Source organism: Gadus morhua, chromosome 7 (assembly GCF_902167405.1).
Source record: "Gadus morhua chromosome 7, gadMor3.0, whole genome shotgun sequence".
In the NCBI taxonomy this organism is placed as follows: domain Eukaryota; kingdom Metazoa; phylum Chordata; class Actinopteri; order Gadiformes; family Gadidae; genus Gadus; species Gadus morhua.
In genome coordinates this window covers 29,673,042-29,694,686 of record NC_044054.1, presented here as the reverse complement: position 1 = coordinate 29,694,686, position 21,645 = coordinate 29,673,042, and the positions used below count along the sequence as shown (strand labels likewise).

General features: G+C 49.0%; 1 protein-coding gene across 1 annotated transcript in view; it reads left to right on the top strand.

Moving 5' to 3' along the window:
- The window catches only part of nbeaa (neurobeachin a), a gene marked incomplete in the record, with an annotated part of 68,386 nt that overhangs the window by 19,489 nt on the left and 27,252 nt on the right, over window positions 1–21,645 (top strand). The window contains 17 exon segments of the mRNA XM_030361367.1: window positions 959–1,720; window positions 2,493–2,942; window positions 3,669–3,886; window positions 5,635–5,788; window positions 6,256–6,279; window positions 7,027–7,110; window positions 8,078–8,264; window positions 9,762–9,886; window positions 10,193–10,261; window positions 10,428–10,596; window positions 11,263–11,642; window positions 12,507–12,643; window positions 13,395–13,549; window positions 14,992–15,118; window positions 16,506–16,613; window positions 19,256–19,383; window positions 21,261–21,322. Of these exon segments, the coding sequence (XP_030217227.1) occupies window positions 959–1,720; window positions 2,493–2,942; window positions 3,669–3,886; window positions 5,635–5,788; window positions 6,256–6,279; window positions 7,027–7,110; window positions 8,078–8,264; window positions 9,762–9,886; window positions 10,193–10,261; window positions 10,428–10,596; window positions 11,263–11,642; window positions 12,507–12,643; window positions 13,395–13,549; window positions 14,992–15,118; window positions 16,506–16,613; window positions 19,256–19,383; window positions 21,261–21,322 (3,339 nt within the window).

Here is a 21,645-nt window from a genome sequence, read left to right as displayed (position 1 = left end):
CATTTTCATTGATGACTTATTTGTAACTGGGACAGGCGGGTGTGTGTGTTCATTGACGGATTGGTTTTGGTGCATCGATGAAGGTGTGGGATGATCTCCAGACGATTGTGGCTATTGATCGGATCAGTGTGTCCTTCTGCTGAGCGGTTAAACCCAGGGGATGTAACTCATAAGCGTGTTATTGTTTGATCAGTCGTCGATAGCGGTGTGCGTCTCTGACATTCGCTCAGGGGAATGTCGGGAGCTATTAACCCATAGTTTCAAGGACACCAAAATATTCAAGCAATAAGGGAACATTTCATTTTAACATCGGTAAAAGTCTGCTGATAAAGTCATTGATCTGACATTGAATGTCCTGCCCGTTCCGTGATCAATAGCGGTATGTAAGTTAGTATTATCTTAAAGAGGAACCAATCTAAAAATTAGAACTGGGAACAGTGGCACCTGTGGTGAAACAGAGGAGATTGCTTCGTTGTAATTGGCCCAAATTCTCTTTCCTTACAAGCTATGACATCAACTGCTCCTAATTATTTAGGCTGATGAGAAACGGCCATTGCTTCCGGCTGTTTCTGGGGCTGTCCCAAAGGCTTGGCGAATATCGGTATTTGGTTAGTTAATCGTACCTTAATGGGGAGAGTAAATCGCCGTTTTAGTCGGATAACATTAAGCCCATGAGTTTCCATGCAGCAATGTTTTTGAAAAAAAAGTAGGTGGTCAAAAAGTGGTCAAAAGTGGTCGCACTCGCTCGAGCTAGGGAGCACAGCCAATAGGAAACCACCACTCTGGGAAAGCGTTTTTAGCATGAAGTATGTCTTTCATTATTTGATAGAGAATTTCCCAGGTTTATCAACTTTATACATTTAAATAAAAACAACCGAAATGTTCTCGAGCCTCGTCACGTAGAACCGAACGGAACCGTTCCCCGGTTCCACTCACCCTGTCCCCGCCGGTTCCCCAGGTGACCTACGAGGCCCACAAGGAGTACCTGGCCAAGATGTACGAGGAGTACCAGCGGCAGGAGGAGGAGAACATGAAGAAGGGCAAGAAGGGCTCCGTCTCCACCATCTCCGGCCTGTCCGCCGTGCCCGCTCCCGTCGTCAACGGCAACCTGGAGATCGACGACAACTCCGCCACGCAGACGCCTGAGAGCGAGGCCGAGTACAGCGAGGGCGGCGTCGGCGGCGTTGTCGGCGGCGTCGGCGTCGGCGTCGTCGTCGGCGACTCCTCGCGCAACCTCCTGGCGGACGGCGCGGTGAAGCGGCCCGACGCCGAGGCCCTGACGCCCGGGGACCAGATCCCCGTGCCGGGCGTCCGGGTGGAGGTGCACGACCTGCTGGTGGACATCAAGGCGGAGAAGGTGGAGGCCACGGAGGTGAAGCTGGACGACCTGGACCTGTCCCCGGAGGGGCTAGGCGGGGGCCTGGTGGCGGGCGTGGTGGTGGGTGGCGGCGTGGGCGTGGCCGGGGTGGGGGGCATGGAGAACGGACCCCTGGTGGAGGTGGGGTCCCTGCTGGACAGCGCCTACTGCGCGGCGGTGCAGAACCTCAACGGGGGCCTGGCGCTGAAGGAGGAGCGACCCGGGCCCAGGGGCGTCTGCCTGGGCTCCGGCCTGGGGCTGGCCGGGGTCGGCCTGGAGGACGACGGGAACATGGGACCCCTCATCACGCTGGCCGACGAGAAGGACAGCGTGCCCAGCAACAACGGCTTCCTCTTCAGCAAGGTACGGGCGAACGATGACCTGTGGCTCGGAGGAGGGGAACTCGGGAACGGTAACTCTGCTGAAGTATACCGAAGTTCACATCAATGTCCGTTTATATACTGTAGGATTGAGAGAGAAAGAGAGATAGTATAGAATACCGCTTTATCGTCCAGCCGTGGCTGTAAACATGCCCTTGGCCTGGCCTCAGAGACATTCAAACAGTACATAACACACAGACCCTGCCACATCAAAATAGGGCTTAATCGAACGATTAATCGGATTCAAATCGAAATCGCGATGTAATAGAACGCGGTATTCAAATCGCAAAGTCTGCGAAAAAAATAAGTGATTTGTTACCGTTAATGACTGGTAATCAGTACGCTTCATTTATTTTTATTTTACAATTCAATAGTTAAATAAAGAAGTTTATAATATAAATGAATCTCAACACACCGGAACACAAGGAAAAGCAGTTTTGATGTTGACTGCTTCCAATGTTGGGTTGGTAATACTAAAGAATGATTTATTTTCTTTTTTAGTGAATAATACACAACATAAGGAACTTAATAAATTATAAAAATGGCACATTAAATCACAATCGCAATATTGGTCAAAATAATTGCAATTACATTATTTCCCCAAATCGTTCAGCCCTGCCTCATAAAACACAGCTTTTATTATTTGAGAGCAGCAGGTCTTCGGTCGATCTTATCCAAGCCCACGCGGGTCAAGGAGCTCCAGGAGTCCCCCACAGTGCCCGGGTGATTCCAGCGTTTTCCTCCTTCCTCCTCAGGTGGACGAGAAGCTCCTCCCGGCTCTGGCAGCCCCAGACCCGCTGGTCCTCCCCAGGGCCGACCAGCCGCCCCCCCCCGGCCCGGGGCCCGGCTGCCCCAGTGACGACCTCAGCCTGCTGGCCCACATGACCAGCTGCGGCTCGGACCTGGGCCCGCAGGCGCAGAGCTCGGGCCCCGGGGACATGCCCGAGGACGACGCCTTCAAGATCCAGAGCCCCCTGGCGGACATCAGCTCCATCGCGGCCGCCGAGAGCCTGCAGGCGAGGGCCCAGGCGCACGCCGCCGCCAGGGCCGAGTTCCCCGAGGGGGAGGGCCCGGCGGGGGCCGACGGAGAGGGGGCGGGGCTGAAGGCCGGCGGGGACACGGCCAGCACCGCCTCCGACACCGAGAGGTCTGACGACGGCAAGGACAAGGACGTCAAGAAGATCCAGACCACCGCGACCACCCAGGTGTGTGTGTGTGGGTGGGCGTGTGTGGGTGGGCGTGTGTGTGTGTGTGTGTGTGTGGGTGTGGGTGTGGGTGTGTGTGTGTGTGTGGTTTTGTGTATGTGTCTGTGTGTGTGCAAATGAATGCAGCCCTTTACCGCAACCACCCAGGTGTTTGTGTGTGTGTGCGCGCGCGTGTGTGTGTGTGTGTGTGTGTGTGTGTGTGTGTGTGTGCAAATGAATGCAGTCCTTTATAGTATTGATTCATGCCAACAATATTGCAAACATTGACTTTTAAGTCATGTTATAATTTTATATAGCGAGTACAGAATAGCCTCAAACCAGTGGTTTAGTGGTCTTATTGTATGTTTATTTATATATATTTATTGATATACATACTTACATGTGTGTTACCTCATTCCCGAGTATCGAACACGGTTCCCATAATCGGCAGATAAGCAGCATTCGAGGACGTAGCTCTGACCTTCGTAGCTCCCCATCACCCCCCATCCATTTGCAGCAATTCTTATTATATTTTTATTTCATTCTAATTAAATCATGTCCCGTATGTGTTTCTACTCCACTTTTTCTTTCGATATTGCATTGCTGAAGGAGCCTCAAGACTCAATCATTTCCTTGCCAGCGACTGCTGCTGTAATTGCGGTGCATGACGACAAACAAACCATCTTCAGGCGTAATCTTAAACCGTTCCTCTCACTGCATCCCTCCGTGGTCCTCCCCCCCGCCCAGGCCCTGCACGGCCGGACGGCGGCCCAGCTGGAGAGGGACCTGCGGGTGGACCTGGGCTTCCGCGGCATGCCCATGACGGAGGAGCAGCGGCGGCAGTTCAGCCCCGGCCCGCGCACCACCATGTTCCGCATCCCCGAGTTCAAGTGGTCGCCCATGCACCAGCGGCTGCTCACCGACCTGCTGTTCGCCCTGGAGACCGACGTCCACGTGTGGAGGAGGTGGGGCTGGGGCGCTGTCCTAGTGGGCTGGGTTTAGGGGTGTTACTCCATTACTGATGGGTCGTAGTGGGTTATGTTAACAGGTCAGGCTGGGTTCAGGGGTATTACTCCATTACTGATGGGTCGTAGTGGGTTATGTTAACAGGTCAGACTGGGTTCAGGGGTATCACTCCATTACTGATGGGTCGTAGTTGGTTGTTAACGAGATTGGCTGGTTGAGGGGTATTACTGTGTTACTGATCGGCCTACAGAGGTTAAGCTAGGTTTAGGGGTATTACTGTGTTACTGATCGGCCTACAGAGGTTAAGCTAGGTTTAGGGGTTTTACTGTGTTACTGATCGGCCTACAGAGGTTAAGATAGGTTTAGGGGTTTTACTGTGTTACTGATCGGCCTACAGAGGTTAAGATAGGTTTAGGGGTTTTACTGTATTACTGATCGGCCTACAGAGGTTAAGCTAGGTTTAGGGGTTTTACTGCGTTACTGATCGGCCTCCAGAGGTTAAGCTAGGTTTAGGGGTTTTACTGTGTTACTGACAGGCCTACAGAGGTTAAGCTAGGTTTAGGGGTTTTACTGTGTTACTGACAGGCCTACAGAGGTTAAGATAGGTTTAGGGGTTTTACTGTGTTACTGACAGGCCTACAGAGGTTAAGCTAGGTTTAGGGGTTTTACTGTGTTACTGACAGGCCTACAGAGGTTAAGATAGGTTTAGGGGTTTTACTGTGTTACTGACAGGCCTACAGAGGTTAAGCTAGGTTTAGGGGTTTTACTGTGTTACTGACAGGCCTACAGAGGTTAAGATAGGTTTAGGGGTTTTACTGTGTTACTGGTCGGCCTACAGAGGTTAAGCTAGGTTTCGAGTTTTTTTTGTATTACATTGGTAATACAGAGTTTAAGCTAGGGTGAGGGGTAGTATTATATTGTTAATACAGAGCTTAAGCTAGGTTTAGGGTTAGTATTATATTGCTAATACAGAGTTTAAACTGGGATTAGGGGTGTTACTGTATTACTGATGGATAAACAGAGCTTAAGCTAAGTGTAGGGGTATTTATATTACCGACAGAGGTTAAGATAGGTTTAGGGGTATTACTGACGGGCCTACAGAGTTTAAACTAGATTTAGGGGTATTACTATTACTGATACAGAGTTTAAGCCAGGATAAGGGGTATTACTCTATAACTGATGGCCTACAGCGTTTAATCTAGGTTTAGGGGTAGTATTACATTGCTAATACAGAGTTGTTCTAGATTGAGGGGTATTACTTGTACTGGTACCGATGCTGAGTTTAAGACAGATTTAGTGGTTTTACTATATTACTGATACTGAGTTTAAGCTAGATTTAGTGGTTTTACTATATTACTGATACTGAGTTTAGGCTAGATTTTGTGGTATTACTATATAAATGATAAAGAGTTTGAGCTAGGTTTAGGGGTATTGTTAACGCTTACCCATTTAGGCTTACTGAAAAGCCTACAAATAAATCTAAATATATAAATAGGAAACTCATGTTCTTGCCAAATGCTGTTTAAAGTAGATCCAGTTACATCTCTTGCAGACATCTTATTTAATAGCTAACCTAAATTTCAAGAATGTCCTGGATAAACTTGCAATGCAACCTACACAATAGAGTCACTGAAACAAGCTAGCTTTCCTTCCAAGGCGTTCTAAGTAGTTGGGTATGCCTGGTAGGTAATAATAACTCCCTGATGACTTCGCATCACCGGTCTAATGATCACATTTCTCTTTCTAGTCACTCCACCAAGTCCGTAATGGACTTTGTGAACAGCAACGAGAACATCATCTTCGTGCACAACACCATCCATCTCATCTCTCAGATGGTGGACAACATCATCATCGCCTGCGGAGGCATCCTTCCTCTGCTCTCTGCGGCCACCTCCCCCTCTGTAAGTGGCTCGGTTCTGGCCCCTTGTGGCGGGAGGGGGGATTACAGATCACCGCATCACATCTTAAAAAAGCCGTGATCAGGGCCTTGTGGCTGAGGTTCAAAATACCACGTCTACTCTCCAATCCCAGTGGTTGGATCGTTCTGATGTCGTTCTTCCTTTAACGTTGAAAGATGTGTATTTTTGAAGTTCAATTTATTATTGATTCATTTTTTGAGAAACCTTTTTTAATGATCACAATATTCTATCTCTGCCGTGTACCTTTGTCGACTGTAGCTATTAGACATTCCTTAGAAGCGTTACGCCTTAATTACTACCCTGCTTTCCAACCCCTTTTATTAATAATTCAACAACCTTATGACTGCTATTACCTATTTATTTTAACTCTTCATCTCTTTTCCCTCCTCTGTTTTTCTGTCCTGTTATCGTTTTGTCCGTCTGTCTGTGTTTGCGTTCTGCATGTGCAGAGTTCTAAGAGTAGTGCCAACGCTGTAAGTTGCTGTTTCCTTTCTCTCTCTACTTAAAGCCGTTTTGACCGCGAGACTGACCCAATCTCCCGCCATGCCTGCCTGACCATCCATCGTGTTGTTTTATCCTTCGCTGTGCTTCTTCCTCTTTGCTTCTGCTCATTACTACTCTCCCCTCGACCTGTTTATGTGCTGAAGTGCAGTCCGATTCCAATCGGTATTCAGAACACACAGGAGCAGCTCCCTGCTGCTGTCTAATGGAAATTACATGTTACCAAAACGGAGCAAGTACGCAGAGAGTTCCAATCAATGGAGGTAGAAAACGGACAGGACAAAGGGTGGAACGTTCTTCTGAATGGTTCAAATTAGACGATGCGTTCCTGCATTGTGATGCGAATAATATACAGCTCATTATTATTGTTTTAATTGAACTCGCAACTAAAAACCTTTTTTATATCGCTTTCAATGTTAATCACTGTCCCTACGCAGCTTAAATCAATTCAATCTTATATCGCTAGTTTCTCCTCTTTATCCCTCTATTTATTTTGTTACGGCTTGAATCATCATGTTGATCTGAATTAATCGGGATGAAATTATATCTCGAGTGATGCACTGCATTGTTGTCTGAAGACCTGTAACCAAATATCTGCGAGGTGAGCGCTTTGAACAAGCCACCAGGGGGATACGTCTGCTAAGCCTTTCCCTCCCCCCCCCCCCCCCCTCCCCCCTTACCCCCCCCCTCCCCCCCACCCCTCTGTATCGACACCAAAGAAGGCAGGAGGAGCGGCGCCCCAGGGGGGGTCAAAGGGCAAGGAGGTGAACCCTTTGCCGGGGGCTGGAGCTGGAGGGGGTGAGGTGCGTAAACAAAAAAAAACAACAAAAAAAGAACCCAATCTCAAATCGCCCGAGTGCACCGTCACCACGGTCACCTGGGGACCGCCAACCTGACACCCCGTTGGCTGTCCTCACTCTCTGTCTGTCCTCCTTCCCTCCGTATGTCTGTACGCACGTCACCTGACCTCACCTGAGGCTCAGCGCTCCTGCTCCTCGTCAACCCCCCCACCCCCACCAAACACCCACCCCCACCTTCCAGAACCCGTTCTGCCGTCCCCACCCTGTAGACTCCAGGGTTCGATGTCATGCTCGTGACTCTATTAACTGTGGTTTGAACGTTTGGGGTAGCGAGTGCTACTGCTCGTGTGTACGGTCACGGTTCAGGGGCCTAGCTTAGCTCTCTGTCTGCCGAAGGGTTAACTTCTCCTCACCGCCGCTGTCCTTACCTCTGTGTTCCCATCACCGGTTTTGTGTGTGTCGTCTGTGGCTCATTTGCTAACACATTGCTCTGTGATGTCACACTGTCACTGAATGTTGATGTTGATATACTTAGCTAGAAGTCTGTAGTTATATGTTGTTGAGTTGCTTCACTAGTATGCTTACTCACAATTCAAGTTAAATGTTATTTAGTTGCTTCACAAGTATGCTAACTCACACTTCTGTTTAAATGTTCTGCAGTTGATAGAGGAGTATGCTAACTCACTATTATGTTACCACTTTCTGCAGTTGATGCGCAAGTATACTAAATCACTAAATTGGATATTATTTTGGTTTACATCAATAGTATTCCCAGCGTATGAAACAAAGAAAAAGCAATCTTTTTGCGATCAACTTAACGATTCATTTGCTTGACTACTCTTTTACCGGAAAAAATAATATTAAACTCAAACGAGAAAGCACCCTCCCGATCCCGTGAGTTTTTGCGTGTGTGTTCCTCCACGTGAACTCCTCCGTTGTTGTCTCCCCCCTCTCCCCCCCCGGTCACCAGACGGAGCTGGAGAACATCGAGGCCACCCAGGGCATGTCCTCAGAGACGGCGGTCACCTTCCTGTCCCGCCTCATGGCCATGGTGGACGTCCTGGTGTTCGCCAGCTCGCTCAACTTCAGCGAAATCGAGGCGGAGAAGAACATGTCCAGCGGGGGGCTGATGAGGCAGTGCCTCCGACTTGGTATGTGTGAGTTTGAGTTTTTTTATTCTACTCCCTCATCCCATCTCCAGTCCACCCCCCGATGTCCAGACGACGTCCGATGTCCGATGGCGGCTCTAGATGCTTCCGTTCCGGATCCGGATGTTTCTGGAGTTGAATAATCGTACTCTAGAAACATCCGTAACGGAAGGGATGTTTCTAGACTGGCCAGCTGACATCGTCTCGACTTTGATATGTACGAACGTAACATTTACATTTAGATAGATTATATTTCAGTTTTTGCATTTTATGCACATCCTGTGGTTGAATAAGATATGAAATATCCTTGTGTAAGATATTGTACAAGATATGGGATATCTTTGTGTAAGATATTGTATAAGATATGGAATATCCTTGTGTCAGATATTGTATAAGATATGGAATATCCTTGTGTAAGATATTGTATAAGATATGGAATATCTTATGCAAGCAACATCTCTAGAAGCATCTCTCCCGGATGTTTCTAGAGGTGCCAGCGAAGATCGTCTCCACTTTGAGACGTATGAATGTATGACGTAAATGTAGATATATTATATTCATATTTTTGCCTTTTAATGATTGGTACCCAATACCATACTGTATTCCATATCTAGCATTGTATAAAATCTGGAATATACTCTGTATGTGTTTAATCCGACACGTATGAACGTGTTGCACACATGTAGATATATAATATTTAAGATTTTGCATTTATGGCTTGGTATGCATCCTATGGTTGTATAAGATATAGAATATACTGAATGTGTTTCATACAACACTATGTCGAGCTAAATGGGTAATACGCCTCAACTATGAGACGTATGAAAGTACATCTAGTGCTACATCTAGGGTTAAAATATTTAAGTTTTGGCGTTCTATGGATTAATACCCATCTTGTGGTTGTGTAAGATATGAAATACACTGAATGTGTTTAATACAACACTCAGCACATCTCAAGCTGAATGTGTAATCATGTTGCTATTTGAGACCGGTCAGGGACAGAACTCCAGGGCATAAACTATAAACTGGATGTCCCAGAAAATCACATTTCTTTTTCAATCAAATATAATTGTCCCTTTCAGGAAAAACGTAAACAAACCAACACATTGGTGTGGGAAGTGAAATACAAGTGCCAACACTCTACCTCTTCTTGCATTATTGTGTAGCCGAGAGGGGAGTTCGATATGCATTCATAGACACTGAAAAGACACACACACACACACACACACACACACACACACACACACACACACACACACACACACACAATGTATGAATTGTGGTACAGACGACCTTGCTATTATATTAGCGGCTATAACTCTACAGTTAAATAATTAAACCCTGCTAAACGACGCCACGTTTAACAGAGTAACAAATGACACGCAAACATTTTAATAGGAAATGTACCCTCGCCTGAACCGCGTTATTCTTACCGTAGAACTCTCTCTCTCTCGTGTGTGTGTGTGTGTGCGTGTGTGTGTGCGTGTGCGTGTGTGTGCGCTCCAGTGTGCTGCGTTGCGGTGAGGAACTGCCTGGAGTGCAGACAGCGGCAGAGAGAGCGTGGCTGTAAATCGTCTCTGAGCAGCAGCCGATCCCAGGACAGTCTGCACAGTGCCCCCACTACCAACAAGGTAACACACACACACACACACACACACACACACACACACACACACACACACACACACACACACACACACACACACACACCTTCTCTCATGGGTCCCTGTTACTCTTACCTTGTCACGCTGATAGCGGGCGACGTCGTGGGTGTATGTCATGTTTACGATGTATGAGTAGTAATGAGATGGATTCTCCCCACACACGCCCGGAAGAATACACACACAAACACACACTCAGGAGGCTGGAGGTGTAAGCTGACTTTCTTCCTTCCTTCCTTCCTTGCTCCCTTGCTTCCTTGCCTCCTCCTCTCACAGCAGGACCCAGACCGCCTCTTACAGGACGTGGACATCAACCGACTCAGGGCCGTGGTGTTTAGAGACGTGGTGAGAAAATTAAAAACCTATATGCATTTATTTTGGCCTTATCCATTACACTTATTATTTAGAGTGCATTGTAATGTGTGTGTTTGTGTGTGTGTGTATGTGTCTGTCTGTCTGTGTGTGTGTGTGTGTGTCTGTGTGTGCGCGTGTGTGTTTGTGTGTATTCCAGGACGACAGTAAGCAGGCTCAGTTCCTGGCATTGGCTGTCGTCTACTTCATCTCCGTGCTAATGGTCTCCAAGTACCGGGACATCCTGGAGCCCCAGCGGGAGATTGGCAGGTCCACCAGCCTATCAGGGAGGAGCATCCGCCACGAGATCAACTCTCCGACCAGCACAGGTCAGGCCCACTGCTCACCGCTCCTGCCGCAGAAGGAAGTGACTCATCGCTTTACCGCTGGGGAGGCGAATACATAAAAGCCTCGGGCAAACACTGATAAAGCACTTTTTTTCCCACCCATTGACGGGGATGACAACAGAGAAAAACACAGAACGCTTAGGCCCCTAAGGCGCCCGCTAAAAACAGCCTCGCTGGCGATATATAATCACGCCTCATTTTAAAGAGTTCATTGAAATGTTTGCTGCATGATTACTGCATTCAAGGTCAAATCCTATACGTTGTGTAGTCTATGTTCTTCGTGTTTCTGGGAGTGTATTGGAATGTGTGACACTTGGTGGTTATATGGTTGTATTCCCGAGTTCCTAAGATTGCAAGGAATGTGTCTTATTACCAGAATGTGGGTATTGCAAAGCCCTTCTGAGACGTTCCCAGACAAGTCTCCTTTGTTCCGGTGATGAAATCACTTCATCCTCGGAATAAAGTGGTTTCCAGAGAAAAAGTCCCCTCGATGGTCTGACTCATGCTCTGGGCGCGTTTAGCTCCTGAGAATCGTTCTACCTCATGTATTTAGTTGCAGTAGAAAACATCCAGCAGGTGTCTCTAAAGACCAACCAGGCGCGTATTCACCCCCCCTCCCCCCTCCTCCTCTGTCCCTCGCTCCTCCAGAACACCCCTCGTCGGGCTTCTCCGACCGGGACAAGCAGAGCTCCACCCCCGGGGACAACTCCCCCTGCGGGGGCCTGCCCCACACCGACTCGGGCATCGGGGAGGAGGGCCACGTGTCCGGGTCCCTGAACGGCTCGGAGATGGGCCTGGGTCTGGGCCTGGGCATGGTGGGCCGCGAGACGGACCGGGACCGGGATGTGGTCGGCGGCGTGGGCGTGGTGGGCACGGCGGACCTACTGTGCGGCCTGTCGGACGTCAGGAGGTCCCAGGAGAGTCTGCTGGACTCGCCGCATAACCCTGGCTCCGCCTCCAACCCGGGTCAGGCTCCGCCCTCCTCCATCTCCAGCATCAGCCAGACCAACAAGGGCATCAACGTCAAGGTGAGGGCGTGGGTCGTGGTTTGTTGTTTGTGCGATTGTCGTGTCGTTTGTGTTCTTAGTGATGAAAAGATAACACGCTTACCTGCTGGAGGAAAAGTCTGGTTTTCTTCCACGCCGGCTCTGAGCTCGGCCAATATTCCGGTTATTAGTTCTGCCTCCAGGTTCGGCTCATTTGCAAATCCGTCGGCCCCCCGCGTCCAAAGGCTGGGAAGGAATTTCAATTTGGGAAATATTAATCTCTCTGCGGAGAGTGTTCTGCGAGGCTCGAGGTTTATTCATACACGCATGCTAAGGGCTGGTAAAAAGAAGAAGGTGTTTTAACGTTGTGAGTTAAATTATCAATGTCAAGGTATTCCATTAGCGAGGAGTCGAACGGAAACATAAACCTCCCGCATACACCTGCAGTAAAACATAGAGGCTCTTCAAGAGCAACGTGCTCGTTCATTCATTCTCATCCCCTCCCTCACTCCCTCTCTCTCTTTCTCTCCCTCCCTCTCTCTCCCCCCCCTCTCTCTCTCCTTCTCTCTCTCTCCCCCTCTCTCTTTCGCTCCCTCTCTTTCTCTATCCCTCTCCCTCTCTCTCCCTCTCTCTCTCTCTCCGTCTCTCTCTCTCTCTCTCTCTCTCTCTCTCTCTCTCTCTCTCTCTCTCTCTCTCTCCCTCTCTCTCTCTCTCCGTCTCTCTCTCTCTCTCTCTCTCTCTCTCTCTCTCTCTCTCTCTCTCTCTCTCTCTCTCTCTCTCTCTCTCTCTCTCTCTCTCTCTCTCTCTCTCTCTCTCTCTCTCTCTCTCTCTCTCTCTCTCTCTCTCTCTCCGTCTCTCTCCCTCTCTCTCTCTCTCCCTCCCTCTCTCTCTCTCCCCCCCCGACAGGAGATCCTGAAGAGCTTGGTGGCCGCCCCTCTGGACGGCGGGGACACGGGGCAGGAGGTGGGACCCACCCCCTACCACCCGGACCCCGCCCTGAAGACACACCCCATGCTGCCCATGCAGTTCCACTCCTTCGACAGGTACTCCCTCCCTGGCTCCCCCCCCCCCCCCCCCCCCCCCCCCCGAGGACCCCATGCCATCGCAGCAGCTTAAAAATAATGAAAGGGTGAAAGTGAAAGTGCTGTGAATTTCCACAGCTTTATTCATCGATTTTTAATGAAATATGTGTAAATGGCTTTTAGGAGAGGCAATCAACCTTTGTACTCTTTGATGGATGGCCGGTGCTAGGGATGTTACATCATATTACACATAAAACGATTTCCCTTTATTGCTGATAATCCTAGAGAGATCCTATTGGCCGTGCCGTTAGAACCCTTCCTCTGTGCTATCGGGACGTTCTCACACGCGTCTCTGAAGACGGCGCCCGTTAAATGGCTGTTAATTTAGTCATTGATGAGCTGTTTTGTTCCCAGATCAGAAGAACAACACATGAAACGCGGGTGTGAATTATTACAATGCATATTTAAAATGCGCAGCGAATGCTGATTAAAACAATGATCAGGAAAACATTCCCACACACATACACACACACGCCTTTTTAAACTATAACCACTCTATATTTCTTACACAACCCTTTGCCAAATACTTTGAACACATTTTAATTAAATGATTAGTCAACGCTAATATCTCGTGAATAAAAGGAAAATATCAAAGAACTATATCGTCTTTAACAGACATTTCAATTTTATAATGTAACGTCCAAATCACAGCCAAATCCTCGTAACGCCTGAGTGCTGATTGGTCAACCCGTGCGTCTCTTTCCCCTGATAGGAGCGTCGTGGTGCCAGTCAAGAAGGCCCCGCCCGGCAGCCTGTCCGTCAACACGGTGGGCACGCCCACCACAGGCGGGTCAGCCACTCCTGGCAGCACACCCAACATCTTCGCCGCTGCCACGGCAACCCCAAAGAGCATGATCAACACTACAGGTGAGCTAGAGGTCACCTGTGCACCGCCCTCTTCTTAAACACCCACAGCAAGATACACTTACACTTACGCCGCTCTTAAAAACGTATATTTATGCTAATGTCTGACAATCACGCATGCAGAATGTACAATCTAAAAACTAGAACAACTGGAAGAGTTCTCCAACGGGAGATAATAAAAGCCTTTAAAAGCCTTCTCGCTTTGTAAAGACGGCGGATGAATGCAAAGCACTCTCTGGTAAGAGCCAATAGTGCTGGACGGACGTAGGGTAAAAGTCACGGTGCATTTCCTCACGTGTCCTCCTTTGATTCCTTATTATGAATCAATGCGGCAGAGGTCAGAGCCGTCGTGTTCTGACAAATGCCAAATTGTTTTCCTCACAACTCCCCTCGCGCCGACGGCTAGGAAGCGCGCGATCGGGCGTGGTCAAACACTGCAACGGGAATCATCTTTCTGTCAGACGCGGAGCCTTCCCCCGAGATTAATTGCAGCCGTGCGAGACAGGGATTGGCCTGCTATTGGTCATGTTGAGGAATGAGCCCGGGCTCTGGAACGAAGGGGCGTCAAGGTGCCGCTGCCCTTTACTGCCCTCTAGTGCCGCCGTCCACTAACCGTGTGGCCTGAGGCGAAACAAGAAAATGAAAAGTGAATTCCTGTGCGATTTAATACACCCCGGCCAATCCTGGCATCACTGCAGCGTAATGCATTGATACGTTTTTTTTTGATAGTCGGCAGTGGTGTGAAATATGACAGACATTGCTCATGACCTCGTACGTATAACATCCAGGTAGTAATGCGTCGGGCCTTTCCTGGGGCGTAATCGTGCCCTACAACGTTAAGCTGCTGTGTGTTGGGGATTTATGGTCGGGTTTGAGGGTTGGGGTGGAGGGAAAAACGTCCGCGTCGGTCGTGAAATATAAATGAGCGACCCACACGCCCCCTCACTGGACGTGTGTGTGTGCGGTGCGTTGGCAGGGGGGGCAATCGCGCTCCTGTCAAAGCCGCTCTTGCCTGACAGGTAGCCCACCCCGTGGTGGTGTGAGGCCCAGCGCCGGGGTGTGAGGGGCCAACGGGTTCACCCCGGGAGGATGAGGGGCCAGGCCATGCAGCACCTGTTCATTAGAGGATATCGGTAGCGTGCACAGGGGGCTAGGATTGACAACCTTTCGGCGTCGTGCATGCACAACGACCGCGGAAGGGATGGGAGCTGAAGTACAGCCCCCTCTAGGTGGGGTTGTTTGGACAGAAGTCTGAGGAGAAGCAGAGCGATACCGCGGGCTAATGCGTTTCTCCGCCGTCCGCCGGCTAATGTTCCCGGTAATTAAGACCGCGTCTCTAATGTTCCCTCTCCCCCGCCACCTCCCCCCTTCAACCCTTCTCTCTTTCCACCTCCCCTCTCTGTTGTTTCCGTCTCTCTTTCGCCGTTGCCCTCCTTCCTCACCAGGGGCCGCAGACTCCGCCTCCTCTTCCTCCTCCTCGTCCTCGTCCTTCGTCAACGGCGCCACCAGCAAGAGCCTTCCGGCGGTGCAGACGGTGGCGCCGATGCCCGAGGACACCATGGAGAACATGAGGTCAGGAAGCCCGCCGTCTCGCGCCACCGTGCTAAGCTACGCTAGCACCCCGCCATTTTGTCCCCGGCTAAACGCCGCTCACCTGTTTGCTGGCTTGCGTTCGCTCGCTTGTTTGCATCTCTTTGTTTTTCTCAGCCCCCCCCCCCCCACCTTATTTAAATCTGGGCCTTTGCATCTTTCCCATACCATGTATTCTGTTCAGACTGAACAAACCAATGCGGTCAGCAGTCACACTATTTGCGCCAACACAATAAATGTTATGAGGCCCGTAAATACACATAACGACACACACCCACAGTGACACACTAGCTTGATAACCGTAATACTGATTAATTTACCAATTTAATTGAAATAGATTGCACTAAGCCGGACTTCAATACAGCATATTCGTCATCTCTCCCAAAACAGCTTACCATATTTTAACACAACTGCAGTGTACTTATTCAGCATCACTTATCATCCCGGGTTTTAATATACTCGCGAGGAACACGAGTCATTAATTTCACAATTGCTAACAAAAGCTTTTTAATAAATTGATTTCAACACTCCAAGGCCGAGATATCAAAGAGTGACCGAACATTAATATCAAACTAAAATTCGATTTTTACCATACAAACTCTGGTAAACATGTGGAGCTTTCCCTTAGGTTTGAAGTGTTCCGCTACTCTTTCACAATGCACATAATTCAATGTGTTTCATTCTTAGAGCAATACAGCACCAACCATATATTTAATTTGGTTATCATCACCCGCCCACTGTAGCCTGTAATGTCAGACCAAAGTGATCCTACACACGATCCTTCATTGCCAGAAGTTGAGGCATATTTCAAGGTTGAACATGGAACATTCTCAAGATTAAGTTATACCAGAAGACCAACATGCACCTTTTGATACAAGAAGGTACATGCCGATCTTCTGGTATAACTTAATCCTGTGAATAATCCATGAAAAGTGTCTTCAGGGAGCTCTTATTCCGAACGAAGGAATTTCTTCTTCGGTTTCTTCTGGCTCTCCAGGCTACAATGGGGTGGAGTGATTCATAAATTATACATTTTTTAAGGTGTCTTAAGTGTGTTTCCATAACCTGCATAGCTCTTACAAATATACGATTATAGAGATATTTAAGAGATTCCCTTTTAAAGCCATCTAAGTGTCATTTCCCTAAAAAGAATGTACATTGAACCATCCCTATCATGGTAATGTTTAAACCGTATTGAATATTATAGCCCACTCAAGCTAGTCTTGTAACAATCTTAGTCTGTGACGGTAATGTGTGTGCGTGCGCGAGTGCGAACGCAGGAATACAGTGTTGAGAGTGTGTGTTTCTTAATCCCTTTGTGTGTGTGTGTGTGTGTGTGTGTGTGTGTGTTGTGTGGTTTACATTGCAGTTCCTATTGTGAGGTGGAGCAGTGCGGCCAGACGCTGCCCGAGCTCAAGTCTTTTAGCTCTCTCGCTGGCTTCCAGACCACCCCCAGGGACGCAGGGCAGTGTTTTAGGCAAGCAGAACCCCCCCCCCCCCCCCCCCCTCTCCTTCCCATCATCCCCACCGATCACAACCCAACTCTACCCATAATGCCTTGCGAGAGGCCTGAGCCTGCCCGTTCGATTGGCTGTGTCCAGGGGCCAGGCTGTCTACTGTCTGGCACTCGGCCAATGCGCGCACCCTCTCTAACGGGCACACTCAACCCTCACACTCCAGTGTTTCTCCGATAATTCCCACCGTTGCTGTTTGACTTTCTAGAATGATCTATGCACCCCGGGCCACAGAAATCCCTCGTAAGTTGGAGGTCAGAAGGTGCTCTACAGGGGGCAGATAAAGAGATTCAGGGTCTTCACATCCTCTCACACATTCTCTCTCTGTCTTTGCCTCTATGCCTCTCTCTCTCTCTCTCTCTCTCTCTCTGTCTCTGTCTCTGTCTCTGTCTCTGTCTCTGTCTCTGTCTCTGTCTCTGTCTCTCGCTCTCTCTCTCTCTCTCTCTCTCTCTCTCTCCCTTACTGATTCACTGCCTCCACAACTTGCCAAAAGTCAATGAGCCCCAGGGTTTTAGAGAGTGAGATACAGAGGCCTTTGTATGTTCAAACCCAGAAGCCAGCGATAAACCCATCGATAAACACTCATCCCTTTCTCTGATTGAGCAAACCCATGGGAACCATCTCCGTCATTGGCCATCGCCAGGTCACAGGATCTGTGGACATTCATGATCAAACATGATCGATGGATCGTCCGTGATCTATGGATCACCCTTGATCTATGGATCACGCCTGATCTATGGTTCACATTTTATCAATGGATCACGCGTGATCTATGGATCACATATGCTGGATGTTCACACACGATCTATGGATCATACCAGACCACGCCTGATCTATGGGTCCCTTGTGGGGGATGTCGCCCACATGATCTTCTCAAACTGAACGATGGGTATTAGCGGGAGTAATGTGCAAATTCCAGGTGACCCATTTCCTCTCCATGAATTCTCTGATAAGACGCTTCTAAACTCCACCACCAGCACAATATTATATCTACGCTCTTGTTATGATTTCCGCGAGCTAAACTTGACATTGTTTGATCTTGGAGAACATTTACTTTAGCACTACTGACATACCCACACACACACTCATACACACGAACACCCGCAAACACACACCCACAGCCTAACGCTTTGCACACACACTCTTTCCAATTACATTGCCCTGCTGTTTACATGCTGCAACGTTTGCTAATTGATTATTTGCTTAATAGATCGAGTAATGCGGTCATTGCTAATACTTTATGATTAGCCAGGGGGCGGGGATCCAGTTTTGTCATTCATAATTCATTATTCTTTATTTTTTTTCCTCCTTCTGACCCGTTCATCCAAAACAAATGAAAGATGAGCCTCCAATTTCAGTCCTCATTAACCTTTCATTTGCGACACTCGCACCTCGACGTCCACAACGTCGCGCCGCTGAACCATCCCATAATGCTCACCACAGTCATATCGCGTCCCGAGCACGCTTCTGTGAGAACGCCAGGCGACACCTTTGTGTCCTTTCACCCGATTACATCAGGCGTGGGACAACCGAGCTGGCAAAACCCTAGCAACCGATTTGGCAGTTGCTAGGCGTGTGCGTGTCGCGGTATTAATAAGTAGTCGATTAAGGGGCGGTATTACCTGGCAGCGGATGAAGAACAACAAACAAATAAACAAACCAAATTTAAAAGATGACTTGCAATGTTTCGTAGTGTTTTGCAATTAAGTCGCCTTCCGCTCGTCGTACAAGATGTTGACAGGTTTTGGTTTAGTAAACGTGCAAACACCAAGCATCTGCACACATTGTACACACGTTTTGACAGTTAGCACGGAGCGCAGAAGCGTGTGAGCTGCGTTCTGCTTCTGCAGGGTTTTGTGAGGATGTTTCATAATTAATTCTCCCTGCTTCCCTTCCTCCCCCCGGTCGGTATTCTGTGTGTTCGTGGCTTTACTTATTTGACTTTTTTCCTTCTCTTGACTTGTGCTTTTTTTTTTCTCATTTCTGTTGCCACACTTTAATTGAATCGACTGTACTTAAAATGCACCGCAGTCTTCTCAATTTCTCTTATCTTCCCCTCAATTGTCTTCCATTTTTGCCTAATGATGTAAATCTTCTCTCTCTCCCTCTCTCTCTCTCTCTTTCTCCCCTTGATCTGTACCCTCCCTCCCTCCCTCTCTCCATCCCCCCTGATCTGTTCCCTCCCTCCCTCCCTCCCTCCCCCATCCCTCCATCCCTCCACCCCTGATCTCTTCACTCCCTCCCCCGCCCTCCCTCTCTCCCTCTCTCCATCCCCCCCTGATCTGTACCCTCCCCCCCTCCCTCTCTCCACCCCCCCTGATCTGTTCACTCCCTCCCTCCCTCCCTCCCTCCCCCATCCCTCCCTCCCTCCACCCCTGATCTCTTCACTCCCTCCCCCGTCCCTCCCTCTCTCCCTCTCTCCATCCCCCCCTGATCTGTACCCTCCCCCCCTCCCTCCCTCTCTCCACCCCCCCTGATCTGTACCCTCCCCCCCTCCCTCCCTCTCTCCACCCCCCCTGATCTGTACCCTCCCCCCCTCCCTCCCTCTCTCCATCCCCCCCTGATCTGTACCCTCCCCCGTTCCTCCCTCCGTCCCCGGGTGCAGTATCACCACCAAGCTGGAGAGGGCGCTAGAGAAGGTGGCCCCCCTGCTGAGGGAGATCTTTGTGGACTTTGCCCCCTTCCTGTCCAGGACTCTGCTGGGCAGCCATGGGCAGGAGCTGCTCATAGAAGGTACAGGTGCTGTACACGCCTCCTTTTCTCTAGCCGGCGTCTCTCAGTCTGTGCAGTCTGCCCATTCACTGTCCCTGTCTCCGCTGCACTGCCCTGCACCGCGTGTGTGCGTGTGTGTGTGTGTGTGTGTGTGTGTGTGTGTGTGTGTGTGTGTGTGTGTGTGTGTGTGTGTGTGTGTGTGTGTGTGTGTGTGTGTGTGTGTGTGTGTGTGTGTGTGTGTGTGTGTGCGAGCAATAGGTGAGATTGTGGATTGTGCGACCGTGCGACCGAGAGGAGAGAATAATGAACACATTGGAACGATATATGATGTGTCTGATAAAAGAACAAGAAATAGAGTGTGTGTGTGTGTGTGTGTGTGTGTGTGTGTGTGTGTGTGTGCGAGCAATAGGTGAGATTGTGCGACCAAGACGAGAGAATAATGAACACATTGGAACGATATATGATGTGTCTGATAAAAGAACGAGAAATAGAGTGTGTGTGTGTGTGTGTGTGAGACTGTGTTTGTGCGAGCAATAGGTGAGATTGTACGACCGAGAGGAGAGAATAATGAACACGTTGGAACGGTATATGATGTGTCTGATAGAAGAACGAGAAATAGAGTGTGTGTGTGTGTGTGTGTGTGTGTGTGTGTGTGTGTGTGTGTGTGTGTGTGTGTGTGTGTGTGTCATGAAGGAAAGAGGCGTGTGTGGTTGTGTGTGAGTGGGTGCATCACCTGGCTGTCTCACTCATTCGTCAATCAGGTGAGAAGTTATATTTTTCACGCTAGCTCTGTGGCTAGCATGCTAGGCTAGCAGCAGTGGTGTATATATCTCAGTGTAGGATGAGTCTGAGCAGCTAAAGTAAGCTAGGTTATGATACGTGTCAGTGTGTGCTTGTTTCACTCACTTCCCGGTGTCCTGGTGTTATACCCACTGTCTACGTGTTCTTCTGGAATCCCTCCCTCTTTCTGTCTTCCTCACTCTCTGTCTCTCTTTCTCTCTCCCTCTCCCTCTCTCTCTTTCTCTCCCTCTCTCTCTCCCTCTCTCTTTCTCTCTCTTTCTCTCCCTCTCTCCGTCTCTCTCTCTCTTTCTCTCTTTCTCTCTTTCTCTCTCTCTCTCTGACTCTGTCTCTCTCTCGTCTCTCCCTCTCTGTCTCGATCTCTCTCTCTCTCTCTCTGCTGTTCTGTTCATCCTACCTTCAGCTTACTGTCTATGTGTTTGTCTTCTATGTGGAATGCCTTTTACTGTTTATACTGGCACTATAATAAGTACTTGTTCCAATGTTTATGCACACATAAAGTGCAATATTGATTTATGTTGTTTGTATCTGACTTGCCTTTACTGTTTTATCTGTTTTTGTTTGTGTGTGTATATGTGTGTGTGAGAGAGAGTGATTGTGTGTGTATTTGTGTGTGTGTGTGTGTGTGTGAGAGAGAGGGTGATTGTGTGTGTGCATTTGTGTGTGTGTGTGTGTGAGAGAAAGTGATTGTGTGTGTGTGTGTGTGTGTGTGCGCATGTGAGAGAGAGAGTGATTGTGTGTGTGTGTGTGTGTGAGTGAGTTAGTGTGTGAGAGAGAGATTGTGATTCTGTGTGTGTGTTTGAGTGAAAGAAAGTGTGGGTCTGTGTGTGTGTGTGTGTGTGTGTGTGTGTGTGTGTGTGTGTGTGTGTTTTAGTGAAAGAAAGTGTTTCTGTGTGTGTGTGCGTGTGTGTGAATGTGTGTGTGAGGTGAACGTGCGAATGTGTGTGTGAGGTGAACGTGTGAATGTGTGCGTGAGGTGAACGTGTGAATGTGTGTGTGAGGTGAACGTGTGAATGTGTGTGTGAGGTGAACGTGTGAATATGTGTGTGAGGTGAACGTGTGAATGCGGTTTCTGACTGCGCTGTCCGTCTTCCCCTCAGGTCTGGTGTGCATGAAGTCGAGCACGTCGGTGGTGGAGCTCGTCATGCTGCTCTGTTCACAGGTTGGCTCCCGCACACACGCACACACACGCACGCACACACATACAAGCACACCTACAAACGCATGCGTGCGCACGTACACACACACACGTGCACACATAGATACACACACTAGCACTCACACACACTCAAGCACACACGCACACACACACACACACACACAGACACAGACAGACACACACACATACACACATACGCAAACTAGCGCAAACACACACAATCGTTTTTTCTCCCTCTTACAGACCCACACACACACGTTTTCCTCATTCTCACGCACGCACACACACACAGACACACAAACACGCACACAAACACACACACACCT